The sequence below is a fragment of the Anoplopoma fimbria genome, chromosome 13 (genome assembly GCF_027596085.1).
Source record: "Anoplopoma fimbria isolate UVic2021 breed Golden Eagle Sablefish chromosome 13, Afim_UVic_2022, whole genome shotgun sequence".
In the NCBI taxonomy this organism is placed as follows: Eukaryota; Metazoa; Chordata; class Actinopteri; order Perciformes; family Anoplopomatidae; genus Anoplopoma; species Anoplopoma fimbria.
In genome coordinates, this window is record NC_072461.1 from 20061727 (window position 1) to 20079090 (window position 17364).

The window sequence follows — 17364 nt, forward strand, 5'->3', positions numbered from 1 at the left end:
TCACACTATATAGACTTGCCTTTTCCACAATACAGGAGTAACCAAAGCGGCCAATGATTAAGTACGGGTTAATATTGAATACGTTATGTGTCAAGAGGCCTTGGAAATTTCCCCTCAGATGAACTCACTACATAAACATCCTCAATTACTGAACCGTAACAGGCAATCAATCAGATTGTAGGTTCACTTCACAATAGGTGATCTGACATGTAGCTGCAAAAGGATTAAGAATAAAAACCACAGAAAAACCCATTTATAGGCTGTGTGGAAACTGGCCAGCTCAAAATCAAAAATATGGCAATAACAGCTACAACAACTAAACAAGCATGGTAATCGTAGCATGAAAGCTTTTGGGGATGCTGTAAGTTTATTTGGCTTGGCTAAGGTCCAGCTTTTTAAACTCGAGGCTGGAAGAAGTGGAGCAGAGCAAGAGCCAGCAGGCCCGACAGCAGGGCTGGAGAGCAGGGGTGCTGCTGTGCATCAGGTGGACGGGGTGTGTGTGTGTGTGTGTGTGTGTGTGTGTGTGTGTGTGTGTGTGTGTGTGTGTGTGTGTGTGTGTGTGTGTGTGTGTGTGTGTGTGTGTGTGTGTTGGAGAGGGGAGGGTTGCAGGGGGCAGGTGGACACTGGTGCTGGGGGCTCAGGGCCCCATAGCAGGTGGATGCTCAGAGAATAGAAATTAAAAGAGGAGGGATTAAGGGGATGAAAGGAAGCTAAGGATTACTTGTCTCCTTTTTCTCCCCCAAAGATAGAATACAAGCCAAGGGTCTGAATACCAAAACACCCCATTTGTGGTTATGGGCTAAATGTATTACCCAATACTAAATGTACTTTCTCTTTTTTTTCAACCATACAGATGGTCAGAACCTGTTCATATTTGGGAGACCGATGTTTTAAAACAGGAATTATACGGAAATAGAAAATGTTACATTTTAAGCATAAATGCCTGTTTTAGGAATGCAAATGACTATTATTTTTTCATTATCAATTAGTCCTTCATTCACTCTTTTTTCTAAACAGGATTATTTCTGCAATAATCCAATGGAAAAATCACTTTGTTTTTTTTGTCGAGGGAACTAGTGAGACGCTAACTTCCGTGTTTCGCCAAGAAAAATCCATCATCCGTGCAGCCCTCTATTGGTGAACTTTACATGCTGGTAAGCAAAATTTGGTACCATTGGAAAGAGCCAGGTTAGCTGTTTTCCACCTGTTTCGCATATTTATGTTAAGTTTGGCTTTAGCTTCTTTCAGACATAAGTGAGATATCGATCTCTTCATCTAACTCTTGGCAGAACAGCAAATAAGTGCATCACCAACTATTCCTTTAACGATTAATCTACAAACAGAATTGTTGCCCATTCTTTTCCTGTCCATCAATTAATGGGCTCATCGTTTCAGCTTCAAGTTTACTTATTTGAAAATAATTGAATGCAGCATACATTACTTTTACTTTGTGCTCAATTAAGTATGCTGTCAAAGTTATCCCATAACAATTTGTAACAATTTGAGTGAACTCCAATAAAAATGTTTGTCAATTAAGATTACGCAAATGTAGATGCCTTTATATCTCTGCCCTCATTCCTCTAATTACTGTATAAGTTGACAGCACTCATTTGGAATGAGAACAAGTCTTCAAGTTGTGCCTCTGCCTCCATTTTTTCTGACTGAAAATCAATAAGATCTGATAACAATTACAATGAATTGACCCCTCCACCCTCTCTCCCCACCCGGGGTTTGTTTGTTCCATGTTGTTGTGTGTTGGTGAACATGGCCTCTTCCGTAGATCATGGCACACGACATTATTTATTCATGGCCGGGAACGATAGATGCGGTGCGAGCTTCTCCTGAGTATTGTCCATCTGTTCGCTGGCCTACTGTACACGCTAATGCAATATGTGAGTCCTCGGGAGGCGTACTAATAGCCGTTCATGTGGTAACGCTTCACACTATTTATCTGTGTAATAACACCGCCTTTGATTATAATTAGTGCATCGTCGTTGAAATGTGATTTATCTGTCCCCGAAGAAGTGCAAGACAAACAGCGAGTAAAGTGTGACCTTACCGGTTTTATTTGATCACCGCTGTGCTGCCAGCAGTTCACCCTCTCGCAAGACACCTCTAACATGGGAAAACCTCAGGTCTAATTGCTCCCTATAAGACACTCTATAATCTGTCTCCGAGGACTGCTGTACACATCATTTTACACAAAGCTGCAGATAATTTAATTTCCACCCAGGGAGCGTTCAGTGTTAGCCTGTAATAGAAAAGGAAGATTGCTGCCAGATTTCCAACACAAGTGCCTCTGTATCGCTATGATCATGAAATTGAAGCGGCGAAACCCAGTGTCCCTGTGATTGTTTCTCTTCTGAATGAGAAGGCTGTGCTTAAATTGTTCAAATTTCCCCAAGGCATATTAATAAATGACGGGGCAACGTGTGATACTTTATCAATCCTTGTGCCGAACTCTGTGTGTTCTGATCCATTATTAATAATAGTGTAATGGTTAAGTTTTGAATTTTCAACAACATATATTACGCCTCAATTATCTCCAACTTGTATTATATCATATTCTAAGTGCAAACTACTTTTTAAAATTGAGGCATTTACATTACGTGTCTTCCATCTGTCACCAGATGCTGTATTTAATGTTGCACTGAGAGGTGTTGCAACAACAAAAAGAAAAAAAACAACAACAACCTTTTCTCTCCGAACATAAATTAGAAGGAAAAAGGTGTGAGGCTCAGCTGTCATAGGATAAAATATAACAAGGTGGATCGACCGCAGACAGTTTACATAATAATTTTCCTTTTGGTGTTAAAAAAGATAATAGTCTGTTTCACAGTCTGACGAGCAATGCATTAGGTGACCGCTCTGCATACATAGATAATAATAGATAAATGTAATAACATGCTTTTATCATGGGATAGCGGCGCTGTAACATCTGATCATCTCTTTTTTTTTTTTGGGGGGGGGGTCTGCTCACTGGATCTGTGTGTGTTTTTTATTCTAAAGATGGGAACAGGACACACACTGTCATAGGATAAAATATAACAAGGTGGATCGACCGCAGACAGTTTACATAATAATTTTCCTTTTGGTGTTAAAAAAGATAATAGTCTGTTTCACAGTCTGACGAGCAATGCATTAGGTGACCGCTCTGCATACATAGATAATAACATGCTTTTATCATGGGATAGCAGCGCTGTAACATCTGATCATCTCTTTTTTTTAGGGGGGGGGGTCTGCTCACTGGATCTGTGTGTGTTTCTTACTCTAAAGATGGGAACAGGACACACACACACACACACACACACAGCAGCTACAATAGACTGCAGTGTGGAGGGGTGTCTCACTTTGATCTTTAAATACCCTCTAACGTTAAGGCACGCTCATTGGCTTTGATTTTTTTTTTTTTTCTACAACTGCTGTGCAAAAAAATGCAGACACTCCCTTGAATCTCTCCCTTATATGTAGGCCTACTTCTACTACAGCAGAGAATGCAAGAACACCTATCCTCCCTCTCTCTCTCCCTCTCTCTCCCTCCACCATCTGTCCCTTTCTTCCATTTCATGTGCTCAAGCATTACCCACACCCCTCCTCTCATAGCAACAGCACAGCACCCCCTCGCCTTGCAGTGGATGTTTTTTTTCTTCTTCTCTCTTCTCTTTTTCTCTCGCCTCGCACCATGCAGACGGTCCCTTGGCCCCCTCGCCTGACGGTTCAGTGTTCCCCCTCCCCCACCAGCCGTGCTCCCGTTTCACTCAAAGATGGCGTCGGCTCTAGAACCCCTGCTCTGTGGCTGCATTTTTTTGGCTTGTTGTTGTCTCCGATTCGCCCGCTTTTTGCACCTTCCCCTCGGCGGCTCGACAAGAAACCCCGGTGAGTATCTGCGGAATATATATATATATATTTTAGGTTTTTTTTATATTATAACACGGTGCTGCTGCTGTGTGTGTGTGTGTGTGTGTGTGAGAGAGAGAGCTTCTCTTTTGGGAAAGCAGAACCGGGACCAGCTCGGGGGGAGGAGGGGGAGAGAGAGAGGGGTACGGAGCGGAGGGATGGTGATCACGGAGGAGGGGAGAGAGAGAGAGGAGGGAGAGAGAGGGGGGTAGCAGAGGCCTAGCTTCCCCGCTCCAGAGGCCTTGTCTTCTCCGCACCGCAGGCTGTAGTTGTTACGTGGGAGGGGAGGAAGTCAGCGAGGTGGGGACGCGTCCTAGCGGGGTGAGAGGAGGAGGAGAGGAGGCCGCAGAGCAGGCAGCGCTGCACGATTTTTATGTCTCTGTGTATATCTGTGTGTGTGGTGAGATGGCCGTCTTGCAAGTTGCATTGTGCCTTTTTTTTTTTCTTTCTTTCTTTCTTTCTTTCTTTGCAAGGCCGCGATCTAGCTGACTAGCTTCACAAGGTAGCGGGCTAAACAACAGCCTGGAGCGGGAAGGTTTGTTGTGGTGGTGGTGGTGGTGGTGGTGTTGCATGCTACACAGCACCCTGTAGGAGACGGTTCATCAATGCGGCAGTGAGAGGGGGGGAAAGCATTGGTGTTTTTTTGCAGCTAGCTCCAAAGCTAATGTTTGCTAACAGTCTGTGTTTTGACTGCATCATGTTTACCATAGCAACCTCACTAAGTTAGCCCAATGGTCCTCTTGCAAGTGCATGTGCATGTGCATGTTTTTTTTAAGGATACCCCCTTTTTCTACCTCATCATTGTGACACATTTGGGTTGTTAGAAGTTATGGGCATAATGTTTGCATGCCAGTAGTGGATTGTTTTATTATTCTGTCTGCAAGTGAGGTTGTTTACAAGCTGTCAGGGGGTAACAATCATCAGCCACGTGATTACTCCTCTCCCCCTGGTTTCCAGGTTGTTAGTAGTGCATGGGCATGCATGGCTTTGTTTATGTATCTGTGTGAAGGAAAGGTATTGCGTTACATTACAGTCATTTAGCAGACGCTTTTATCCAAAGCGACTTACAATAAGTGTATTCTTAGATGCTTGTTTAAGAAAGGAGATGCACTTATGACTTCTGGTGAGTAGTAGTTCTCTTGAATACCTAAGAGAACTACTAGTCACCAGAAGTCATACGTGCATCTCCTTTCTTAAACAAGCAGCTAAAAGCATAAACCAGAGCAAAAGTATAGTGCAGAAACAAACTAATGTGAATACAATAAGTGCAACAAACTAATACGAATACAATAAGTGCAACAAACTAATACGAATACAATAAGTGCAAGTATGGTGTGTCAGTGCGTCTCTAACGCTTTCTCATTCAAACTCATAGACGTTGCTTTATTATCATATTTTTTCCTCACACTCAAAAAGTTTTTACTAACCTCTGCCTTTGTGTGTGTGTTTTTGTTTTCCGTGCAGGGTTTGTCGGCCGCTGATGTTCAGTAGGCACGGAGGTGATCAGTCGTGGCTGCTTCCTGGGTTGAGATACCCGTCCCGACCCAGAGCTCAGAAGTCCAGACTGCTGGAAGAGTAAAAGACAGCGAGAGAGAACAAGTGGAGACGAGGAAACGTGGATCCTTGGTGGACCTTGTGGAATGTTATAATCTACAGAATACATCATTACTGTATTGCCCTCACCTTTTTATCATTGAAACACTAATATCATTTCTTGGAGACCCTGATCATCTTTAAACAACTGGCATTGAGAATTGGCTCGTTTGCCAGTAGCAGGAACCTGACTGAGCAGGTTTTACTGACCTGGAATAGGTTATTTTGCAACAGGCGAATTGGGAAACGCCTTCTTTTTTTGAAAGCCCTTCTTATCGCCAAGATCTACTCTACCCTACATTCTGTGCTCTTGGAGTTTAAGTTGCTGATTGACCTGCTACCACCTCCACTCCCCCTGCTTCTCGTCAGGGACATTCACCTGGCTGGGAGTGGGAGGTGGGTGGACTGTTTTTTTACCAGGTGGAGAGTTGGCTCAGTGGGTTTGTGCTATGGTCAGCTGCTCATTACCGTGCTGCTCATACTCAGCTTCTGAGGGACTCTCTGTGCGACCCCAGGACAAGGGATAGTACGCGGGCAGAGGGCAAAGAGAAAAAGGAGGAGGCGGCGCTACGGCGCAGGCCCGGTTCTTTCCTCGGCTTACAGTCCCTTTTTTGTGTGTGGTCATTGCGGTAAGGCCTGAGGGGTCCCCGCACCCACCCAGACCGTAGCCATGGTGAAACTGGCCAACCCAATGTACACTCAATGGATCCTAGAGGCCATCAAGAAGGTGAAGAAGCAGAAGCAGCGACCTTCAGAGGAGCGCATTTGCAATGCGGTTTCCATGTCCCATGGTCTGGATCGCAAAACGGTTCTGGAGCAGTTGGAGCTCAGTGTCAAGGATGGTACCATCCTTAAGGTCACAAACAAAGGTCTCAACTCCTACAAGGACCCTGACAACCCAGGGCGCTTGGCTCTGCCCAAGCCCAAAAGTAGTGGCAGCTCTGGAGGAGGAGGAGGCGGTGGAGGAGGAGGAGGCGGCGGCGGTGGTGGTGGTGGAAGCAGCAGTGGCGGTGGTAGTTCTCACTCCCATTCTGGGAAGAAACCGGGACTTGACTGGAACAAGTTGATCAAACGGGCACTGGAGGGGCTCCATGAGCCTGGTGGCTCCAGCTTAAAGAACATTGAGCGCTTTCTCAAGTGCCAGGCTGATGTGGCGGCCTACTTGTCAAGCAGGGACTCTGTGGGGTCTGGCATCTTCCACCAGCAGCTAAGGGTGGCCCTGAAGAGGGCCGTGGCCCATGGACGTGTGGTCAAGCAGGGTCCAATGTTCCAGCTCATCAGCCGCAGCAGCTGCCTGGATGACGGGACCGGGACGGTGTCTCTGGAATCACTGCCACCCGTCCGGTTGCTGCCCCACGAGAAAGACAAGGTAATGTCTCTGCACGTACATCCGTCACAGACAAACAAAGGTTGTGTGCATTCACCTTTAAACTTCCACACATTGATATAATACTACAGATGGTAAACCACTGGTCACGGTTATTATGGGTATTATTGACTGTGGATTATTGACAACGGATATAACTGTTATCGTTTGGATGTTGCTGATCAATGTTGATGGCAAAAGTTTTAGTAAATACATCACACATGTAAAAAGAGAAAAGCACTTTGGTCTGTTGGGCTCACATGTTTCTAATAAGATACTGATTATTCTGTCATAATAACAGCTGCTCCTCCGATGAAACTTTTTGAAACAACAGAAAGAAAGTGAGTGTGATCTTGGAAAGTTAAAAGAAGAAACACTCTTTGTTGCAATCCAAACAAAAGTTAATCGACTCACATAATAGCCGTGTTACACCCAGATTAGTCCAGATCTATCAGCTGGAACTGCATTTTCTTTACTTGATCTGATTGGTCATGGGTCTACAAGGCTGTTATTAATTACAACACAAACTGGTTTTTACTCCTTTTGAAACTTTGCAATGTGCTATCTGGTTGCAAAGTTGTTGTTTTTTTTTTTAAAGTGGCTGAGAAGGTTTGACATCATTTGTAAGATCAGCCGGATGCCAGAGTGAGGATTCTTCCACAAACTGGAGTCTGCATCGCTGTGTTGTTGATGTTATCAGTGTGTTAGAGAGAACCGGAGTATCGGGTCTGAATAGAGGTGAGAAAGACTTCATTGAACCCATTTGGGTCGGCGTCACGTTTGCTCGGTGAATACATGAGTGACAGAATCGCAGGTGTGTGCTCTGTGGCCCAGGGGAGCAGCACTAGAGTGATGCTGGGCGGGCGTCTGTTGGGCCAGTTTTTTAGCAGAGGAGGAGGTCGGGGAGAGAGTCACATGGCTCCCAGCCTCCTGCAGGGAGTGTGGACCAGCTGCAGCGCTGCTCCTTGGCAAAGAGATGGGTGGATCAAGAAAAATAAAAGAGGGAAGGGGAGGAACACAGACAAGTGAGAGAGTGAGAGAGAGATGGTCTGTAGTGGTGCCAAAGGAAGAGGCCTGGATGACGCAAGCCACAGGCCTCCTTAACCAGTAAGGGAGAGAGAGGCAGAGACAAGAAAGCGCGAGAGAGAGAGAATAAGTTAGAGAAAGAGAGAGGGAGAGGCAGACATGCAGGCGACAGAGGAGAGCGCGAACACACCCACTTTTGTAACCTGATCACAGAGAGCAGGCGGCTGCTAACCTCTGCTTCTAAGGGCCAGGGCTATGTGTACACACACACACACTCTTGCATATAAAATCATACAACTGAATGCAAAGACGGAAACACAAAGTGAGTGCATTCTGACACCAGACAACACACACACAGATCAGTTTGCTTTTCATAAATCCCCTCCTTTAGATGCCCACAGACGTACAAACGGCATGCAAATAAACCGGTTAGAACTACACACTACTATGTGTCAGCTCAGTGGCCCATCATTGGATCATATGTCCCTCAGGTTATTAGACAGCCAGTAGATCTGGAGAACACTAAATCAGCCCTAAACACTGTTTTGGCTGGCTCCCGGCTTTATCTGGCCTCCGTGTGGGGGCGTGTTCAAGTCTGGGCAGCCACAGAAGCTCCGGGTATGGACGCCCATACACATTCATGCACACACACACACACACACACACACACACACACATTCACACACACACACACACACACACACACACACACACACACACACACACACACACACACACACACAGTAGGACGTAGGATTAGCCCAGCGAGCCGCCTGGAGTCACATGGGGTCTGCCTAACACAGTGACCTGCTTGGCTGCAGATGGTCCAGTCCTGAGACGAGCAGACATCAACCTCCTCCGACTCTCTGACTCGGCTACCGACCGGCCTGCTACTCTGCCTCACAGAACCAAATGAAAACACAAAGTAATGCTAACCTCAGTGTGAAAGCAATATTTCTACATTAACATTTGTTTTTCATGCAACTAAAGATTGCACCAGAAAGGCAGAGAGAATTTTTTTTTTTTGAGCAATCAAGCCCACCCTGTTGCATCAGTGAAATTCTTCACCGGTCAGAGATTATGATTCAAACAGTTGAACCTGAATGGGGAGGTTTTTTTTGTTGTTCTGTTTGTGAGTCTCATCTTCAGGCTAGATGGAGAACTAGGGAAGCTGCTGCAGCAGTGAGGAAATTGACATTTGTGTCTGGCATTCACACAAGCCTGTTTCACTCTTCCTCCCGGCTTCTGCTTGTGATGTTGCTTTCGAATATCTCTCCAGAGGACGCTACCTTATTGCTGTTCAATCATGTGTGTTTTGCGAGTGACTGTTGGTGTGTGATATGTTAGCCCGTGCGAGTGGCATATGCGTCAAAGAGATAGAAAACTACGTGTGCACGGAAGACTGAGTCGGCATGCATCATCACTCTCCTCCGTTCTCCTACTCTTCCAGTTGCGCATCATTGCCATATTGCCTTGCCTTATTGCAAACAATTATGATTTCCCAAGGAAAGGCGGGAGAGAGAGAGAGTGAGTGAAGGCAGGAGGGGGGGTGGAGGAAAATCAAAACAAATGGCTAAGCACTGGCTTTGACCCCATTTGTGAGGAGATTTGTGTACTCAACGCGCTGATATTTGTGTCACAGCCCATTCAAACGGGATCCCAGACCCTATTTCTGTCTCCCCCCCTCTCACCCTGATAGGGTGCCATTGCCAGGTCACGAAGGGGGAGGCGAATGGGGGAGCCAAGTCAACCAGGGGTCATGGATATATAGATGGCAAACCTCATTGCCTCCCTGAGCGCCCGTTAGCAGTATGAGGCCATGGCCATTAGGTGGGATGGGCTTGACGCTGAGCTTTTGTGTGTGTGTATATCGTTGTGGGTATATAGTTGTGTTTGTGTGTGTGTATGATGTTCATGCTGTCATAATAGCCAAGAGCAATCTCCCTGCCCCGCAGTTGCCCCCTCCGCAACAGCTGGAGCGGGGTGAACCAAAGTTCTCGATCTCGCATGCAGTGTCACGGCGAGGACGTGTGAAAAAAAAACAGGCTCTGGAACAACATACACACACATTCATGTTTTCTGCTCGTACCCAGTGTTTATGTCATGGAGATTTCCCTCCAAAACGTCCCGCTGACCCTGTAACAGGCTAGCTGGCAGCTGGTAGTGGTTGTAGAGCTGCTGCATCAAGCTTCGATCATTATGAACCATAACAGATATTTTAATCCACTGTGATTCATTCCACTTTCCCAGTATTACATCGTCCGTCCCCCCACCTGTCTCTCTGACATCACACACATCCCCCCCCCCCTGCTTGTGTTGGCTCAAGGTGAAGACATCATGTAGCGTCACTTCGGAGGGCTGTGAATACAAAATGCCCTCAGACATCGATTATATGCCTCGGGTGCAACCTGCCTCTTCTTCCCTTTTTTCGTTGCCCCCCGGTTGCTGCTCCATCATGTAGTCACAGGAGATGGTTTTTGTGTGTTCACTGGATGGATGGAAACATTCTCAGGGTTAGCATCACACCACAGGAACGCTGGGGAAATGATTAAGTTGGATGCAATGAAATTATCTCCCCTTGACTCTATTGTCAACTTGAATTTCAGATTTGGGACTGATCTGTTTTTCAAGGAGGAGGTGAAGATATTCTTTATTTCTGCCTCAATTTACTTGACAGGCATCTGTTGTTTCCATTCTGCCAGAGGCCCTTGGCCTCAGTTGACCTGTTATTAGTGCCTCAAGTTGCTAGAGCTCGTTCCTCTCTCAGATGGCACCAGCTCATGCTGCACAGCTACCACAGGCCCGGTTTTTGTTACGGTTAAAACCAGAGAGCATTTTTCTTAAGGGTCAGTTCTAGCAAATAATGATGAAAATGTTATTTTTTTGCTCTGCTGATACCTCAAATACAATCATAGGGAATGGATTTTCATTTGTTGTGCTCATACTTGAGAAACATTACATCTGTAAACTCCAGAAATGGAGTCCCTGAGTTACTCAAGACAGTCAACAAACTTCACTGTTAACAGTTTTCACCTGGACTACCAGTATGTCTTTTGAAAACAATTATGATACAAACTCTCCAGATTGAGGTCTGTGGAGCTGAACTGATTCCCTGAGAAACTAGAGTAACTGGAATTTTATTTTGATGTTATCATGGTCTGTTCTCATTTAATCTTGTAAAATATATACTTTTGTAAGATGTATAAAACCGATATTAGAGAAGGAATTACTAGCACAAGCTCTAAGCAGCTTAAAACTATTAATGGCAATATTTATTTTAATCAAAGCACACATTTAATCATTTATTTCCTAATAATTTGAATTGTGCGTTTGATGTAAAATCCTGAATGTAATATTGCACATACTCTAAATGGGTTCAGGTTTGACAGATAAGATAAGATAATCCTTTATTAGTCCCGCAGCGGGGAGATTTACAGGATTACAGCTGTATAGGTTATAGTGCAAACAAGAGACATAGTAAAAGAAAAAACAAGATAAAAGAAAAGGAAAAAAACAAGTATTATAAATAAGCAATAAAAAACAGTAAAGAATCCACAATAACTGAAATATTATATGTACAGACAGAAAAACTATTATAACTATAATTGCATGCATAGTGTATTGTATTGCGTACTGTATAGATACTGTTATTGAATGCTCTTTCAGCAATACAAATGCTGATTTTCCTTAAAAAAGGAAACCCATTAGTTGTTCTCTCTTATCCAATAAATCAATGGAATAATCATGAGAATACTTGATTACTAAAATAATCAATAGCTGAAACCCTACAGGTCCGTGTCTAGCACATGCTGGACAATGTGTTTATACAGTGTGTATACTTGGCATTAGCAATAGTTTGTTTTCAGTGAAGGCGTTCCTATTTGACCCCATTGGTTGCAGGAGAACGAACCAGGAACAGACGCCGCGAGCTGTAGTAGTAGTAGCAGCAACGTCAGCGCCAGCGCCCAGAGGCAGCAGTTACCTCCAGCTCACCAGTGACTGTGATGTGAATGGCATTTGGCACGGGAAGTGTAGCTGTGTCTGTGTGAGGCCTAGCGTATGGCTAACCTCGCCGCCCTGCAAACAGAGCCAATGTGTTGAGCAGCTGTGGAAGTGACGGCTGGAGCACAGCCAGCCCCGCTCCGTTTGATGCGGTGATTTAGCTTCGTGCTCCCTGGCTAACCTCGACGGTAATGGAGGGTGATGCCTGGCTAAAGGGAGGGCACGTTGGCACGACACATGCTCTTCCTCGGGGTGTTTTGTAGATGTCACAGGGAAATGTAGACCAGTTACTTTCAAGGGATTTCCAGGCAGGTGGGGCTACGGGGGGGTTTCAGATTTGAAACGTCAGCTCTACTCCCCTATCCGTCAGCTCTACTCCCCTATCCGTCAGCTCTACTCCCCTATCCGTCAGCTCTACTCCCCTAACCGTCAGCTTGAACATCCATGCATGCATGTTTGAAAGAAAATGTGACGTAGGTGTGTTTCATTGTGCAAACTGCAAATGTGTTTCTGTGTTTTGTCTCTGCTTGCACGGTGCGCTCCGTAACAGTGATCAATGAGTTTGTGTTCGAGGTGGGGGCGGCCATAAGGGGAAGTGTGGTGGTGGTGGTGGTGGTGGTGGGGGGGTTGCTGAGATTGGGCTCCCATGTTAATGAGATCCTTGACTTGAGACGAGACAAGGACAACAGCAACGCTTTTCCCTCTTTCTCTTTTCTCCCGTTGCCTTTTATTATATCTCCCCTCCTCCTCCTCCTCCTCCTCCATTATTTCTCCCTCTCCTTTTTCGTCCTTGCTCCATTGTTCTCTCCTTCCTGTCTCACTCTCCTGTCCTCTGTCTTTGGATAAAAGAAGCCAATTTCTCTCACTAGCTATATATTACTAGTTGTTGTTTTTTGTTATAACCAAATATCTCTCTGCACAAGTTCTCAGAAATTATTACATTTGACCATTTGAAAACAAAACCTAAAACTAGGCCAACACTGGAGCACACTGGATCTGCAGTGTGTTTGACAATGTTCCCATAAAGCCTGAGTGGGTGTGTGAGTCGGGTCAGACTAGGGTCCCATCACCTGTCTGTTTGTGTGTAGGCGTGTATTTATAGAGGAACCTGTAAACTTGTAAGGCATGTTTCTTTGACATTTCTGTTCCACACAGTAGATGCAGCTAGTTGCCAACAGTTGCCACAAGGCGTGTCTTTTTGGCTCATAACAACGGTCTGTTCCTGAACGCTGCTTATGTTGGGGAAGAAAAAAAAAAAGAAGAAGAAGTTCATGCCAAAAGCAGCAACACGCAGGCTTAAAAATAGACACGCTACATCCACACACACATCTTAAGTCAAAAGTCGTCCATGCCACTAAACAGTCGGTCGATGTGAGAAATTTCTAGAGCCATGTTGTAGAAAGGTCCTGGCAGCTACAGCTGGCTGAGGGAGGAAAAAAGGCTGAAACAGGGAGGAAAAATGGCTCTCAGGAGGAATTTGTTGGATTGTGTTTCACTGTTCCAATATCCCTGTCATGGAGGGAGGATTAGCTTTACAATGTTTAGTATCTGTCAGGGATTAATTTACAGTGGCAGCCGGTAACTGAAGCCTCACTGTAACGCGTGCGTGCGTGTGCGTGTGTGTGTGTGTGTGTGTGTGTGTGAGAAAGGCGAAGTTCTCCGCTCGTGTTTACTCGAGCGCTCACAGGGCGAGCGGGAGCGATTGAGCTGCTCCGGCGGGGAAAGGGTTAAGCGTCAGCAATGATTGAGGTGTTGGTCGCACGCAGAACCGCTCAGAGGACTGCCGCTGCAGATTTTTCCCTCTTTTTTTCTTAGCACTACCCATTTCCTCCACTCCCCTGCCCCTCTGGATTCTTATTTTTCGCTCCCACTCCGTCCTCTTCCACACTCTGTCTTTTTCTTCCTTCTCTGCTGCTGACTTCCATTATTCTCCTCGGTGTTCTCGTTGGGTTTGTTTTTGCAGCCCAATATCGCTATTTTTATCACGCATTGAGGTCATTGCTAATGAGAGTTTTGGAATCTAACATTATAACCCAGTGCATGATCACCATTTCATACAGCTTCACCTGTGAGAATGTAAAATGGTTTCAGAAACAGAGAGCTGCTGCTTGTGAACGTATCCTCACACGAGACTCTGTCGTCCTCTTTGTAGCTCTGCATGTCTGTGCTTATCTGCCGCGCTCTCTCTCTCTCCTCACCGCTCATTCCTCACAGCCCTCCTCTCTCCCTTTTACCTCTTTCTTCTTCTTACTCCCTCACTCCGTACCTTTTGTTTCTCTTGCTCGCTCTGTCCCTGTGCTGTTAGGCGGGTGGGTGGAGGGGTAGAGGGGGGGGTGTTGGAAGTAGCCTCAGTCAGAAGGAAATGAACCCAATAAATCAAGCTCTTGTCCCTGTCTCCTCCCTGCCTGGACCTGCTGCCTGCCCAGCCCTCTGCAGCCATGTGCCTTTACACTGTTGTCCTGTAGGAACACCTTCCTCAGTGAATGTCACCTCGTTGTTTTCCACATTTTAAATGAGTTATTGGACCGTCCCCCTGTGAGCTGAAGCGCATGGTTTGACCTTAGGTGTGTGTGCGCCTCCTGCAAAAAAGTTTTTTTGAATTTCACATTGATATAAAATGTACGGATCAGTATGTTCTCATCGTTTATTCATCATGGTCACAAGGGATGTGCTTGAGAATGGACTTCCTTTTTAATTTTTCAATACATTTCGGCGGCTATTCATATCTGACTTAATGCAAGTGTGAGGGTATTTCGAGTAAAAGATGAGAATATACTTCGTTTTTATTATTGGTATGTGGTATTCAGTATCTGCCTTTTATAAGATGTCACATTTTATCACAGATAACAGGCTAACGTTCTGCTAAGTGAATACCTAGTATTTATTATGTAGTGTCTTAAGTGTTAAAGTATCTATTTGCTTTATTGTGTCTATAAAAGCGTTCATCTTCCCGGGGCTCTTTTTGTGGTTAATTGTGTAACAATTTTGAATAATTAGTAGGATAATCAGGCTTTTTGACACTGATTAACCAAAAAAGAGAATGTCAAATTTGAAAGAAATCTCCACCTCAAGTCAGTTTGAGTTGTGAGTGCTGCCACAAGTTCTTTATTTTGATTAAGGTTTGGATTCTCTTGTCCTCTCAAACTAGTAGACTTAATGTGTCGGCATGGTAGTTGTTTTGCAGTTCTCACCTTTGCTGAAGACGTGTTAACCCCCCTACCTTCAGTAGCGTGCTGCAGAGAAGCATCACCACAGCATGATGCTACCACACAGTGTTTGTGCAGACACATAAGAGTTCAGTATGGAGGCCAAACCGCTCCACTTTTGGTGTCTTCAGATCATAGAACCCTCTTCCACTTTGTCTCAGAGTCTCCAACGTGCCAGCTGGCAAACACCAGCCCAGATGTCATGCGAGTTGTTTTTCAACAGTGGATTCTTCTGCGCTGCTCTGACATAAAGCTGAGGATGTGGAAGCAGTTGGAAAACAGATGTCGTATGTTCAGTGTCTCTGATGTCGGCCATGGAGCCCTGTAGCTCCTTTTTAGAGTGTCCATCACTTGTGCTCTTCTCACACATACAGACAGCTCTCTGTAGGCAGGCTGTGCCACAGTTACATTTTTCTCCGATCAACATACTCTACTGGATATTTTCTTGTACCCTTCCCTAGATTGTTATATTTTAATGAACTTTCCTCAGATTTTTTGTTACTTATTCTTCAAGACATAGTTTTTTGTACCAAATTGCCTTTGTATCAGTTGAACCCTCAAGATCCAAGTGTATTTAAAGCAGAAATCTGTAAAATATTTACTGTATTAAACCATAAAAAGATAAACAGAAGGAAAACATGTTGAGTTGAAATACTGGCTTCTCTGACAACAATGCTGCAGCCAGTGTGTTCTCCTTTTTTTACATTTCCATTCCGGTGTAGAACTTCTGTTATTGTTTTGGTCCGTGTGGTCACGTCCGCTGCCCATTTCAATACCCAGGGCTGCCAGATATGAAACAAATTGGCGTGCAAACAGCAGCCACGGAAGCAAGCAAGCAAACAAAGTGGATTCTAGGAATAAGCCTACATAAAGAAAAAGCTGTTCCACCAGTTCAACCTGTTTAACACTAGTTTGATGACTCATCAGTGGTTTGTGTGCAGTTGGGTTGTCAAGGCAGTGAATATTTAGGACATAAAACCTAATTTGGCCAGCTTTTGCCCGACAGTGCCCGGAAGATTGACTCTAAATTGACCCAATTTAGGAATGTGATTACTCTACAACGTATCATTGTGATAGAGCACTTGAGTAACGTTGCTCATGCCAATCCCTAGCTACTAGCTCTTAATCTATTTGATCTAATAGAAAGTATATACCCATTTTGGAAGAGTTTATTCAATTTGTGACTGAATCAATGAATATGTTCAAATTTTGCTAGCGTTGGGTTGATATTTTATTGAAACGATCTTCCTAATGTTAGCTTGCTAGCCTACAAATAATAGGCCAAACAACAAAAAGTTCTCTTTTAAGCTAACGTTACATTTTCTAAATAAGCTGCCCAACGCTGTTTGTAAGTTAGCATGGGGTTTGTGTTATTATTAGGTTTATCTCAAGACGTTTTTTTCTTTGTTGTTGGACATGGCAAAGTATAATGTCGTGCATGTTGTCTTGCGCTCGTGTAGGTTCAGTGTCCTCAACCTGGCAACACGTGAGTTTTGAGTTTGGGAAGGAGGGTATGGGGGGGAGACAACTTTCTCCAATATTTAGAATTTGGCTTTCAGTACCCATTTAAACACTAGCTGATTTGTTTGGTGTTATAAATTTGTGTTTGTATCAATTTGAAGACATTTGGCTGCGAGAAAACTTAATTACACCCACTTCCTTTCTCGGTGGTGTTAAACAATAGAATATGAAAAGGCCAAAATAAGTTTTATAGACACCTTAAATCTAAGTACAACACTATTTTTAAAAACACATAGCATTTGTTGCATTAATGTGAGTTGTAATTATCACAGCCAGAGTACAGCCATTTTTATGGTTAAATTGTGAAGGTAATTTACATTTCACTGACTTATATCTGTTCGTTACTCAGCAGTAAACCAGATTTGTTGCTGAAAATGCCTTGTGGTATTCTCTGAGGTAGCAGTAAGCCACCACTTCCCCTCAGGGTTTCCACGGCCCATAAACTTTGACAGAGATTCACCCCGCCGGTGTTGGCGCCTGTGAAGTGCACCTGCAGTGCTTCGGGGATATGATTTTTCAGCTTTATTGGACAGACAAGTCATATTTGTTGCCTAACAACATGTTAAAGTGTTATCCTGCCTTTTTTTTTTTTTTTTTTTTTTTTTTTTTTTAATTCTTTTCCCCCAGACACTTAGGGCTTTGCTCTTCTGTGCATATGAGATAATGTGTTTATTTTGCGACTTAGTACGCACATGCTGACATGGTTTCAGTTTTTTGGGGACACACTAAAAGATTTATGCCGCACCAGAAGTG

The 17364-nt window shown here is 44.4% G+C and overlaps 1 protein-coding gene across 1 annotated transcript in view; it reads left to right on the forward strand.

The window, feature by feature from the left end:
- The first annotated feature begins 3821 nt into the window (after positions 1–3821).
- kat6a (K(lysine) acetyltransferase 6A) overlaps positions 3822–17364 on the forward strand; it is a 32587-nt gene continuing 19044 nt past the window's right edge. Inside the window, 2 exon segments of the mRNA XM_054610350.1 lie at positions 3822–3876; positions 5362–6859. Of these exon segments, the coding sequence (XP_054466325.1) occupies positions 6161–6859 (699 nt within the window). The 5' untranslated portion in view covers positions 3822–3876; positions 5362–6160.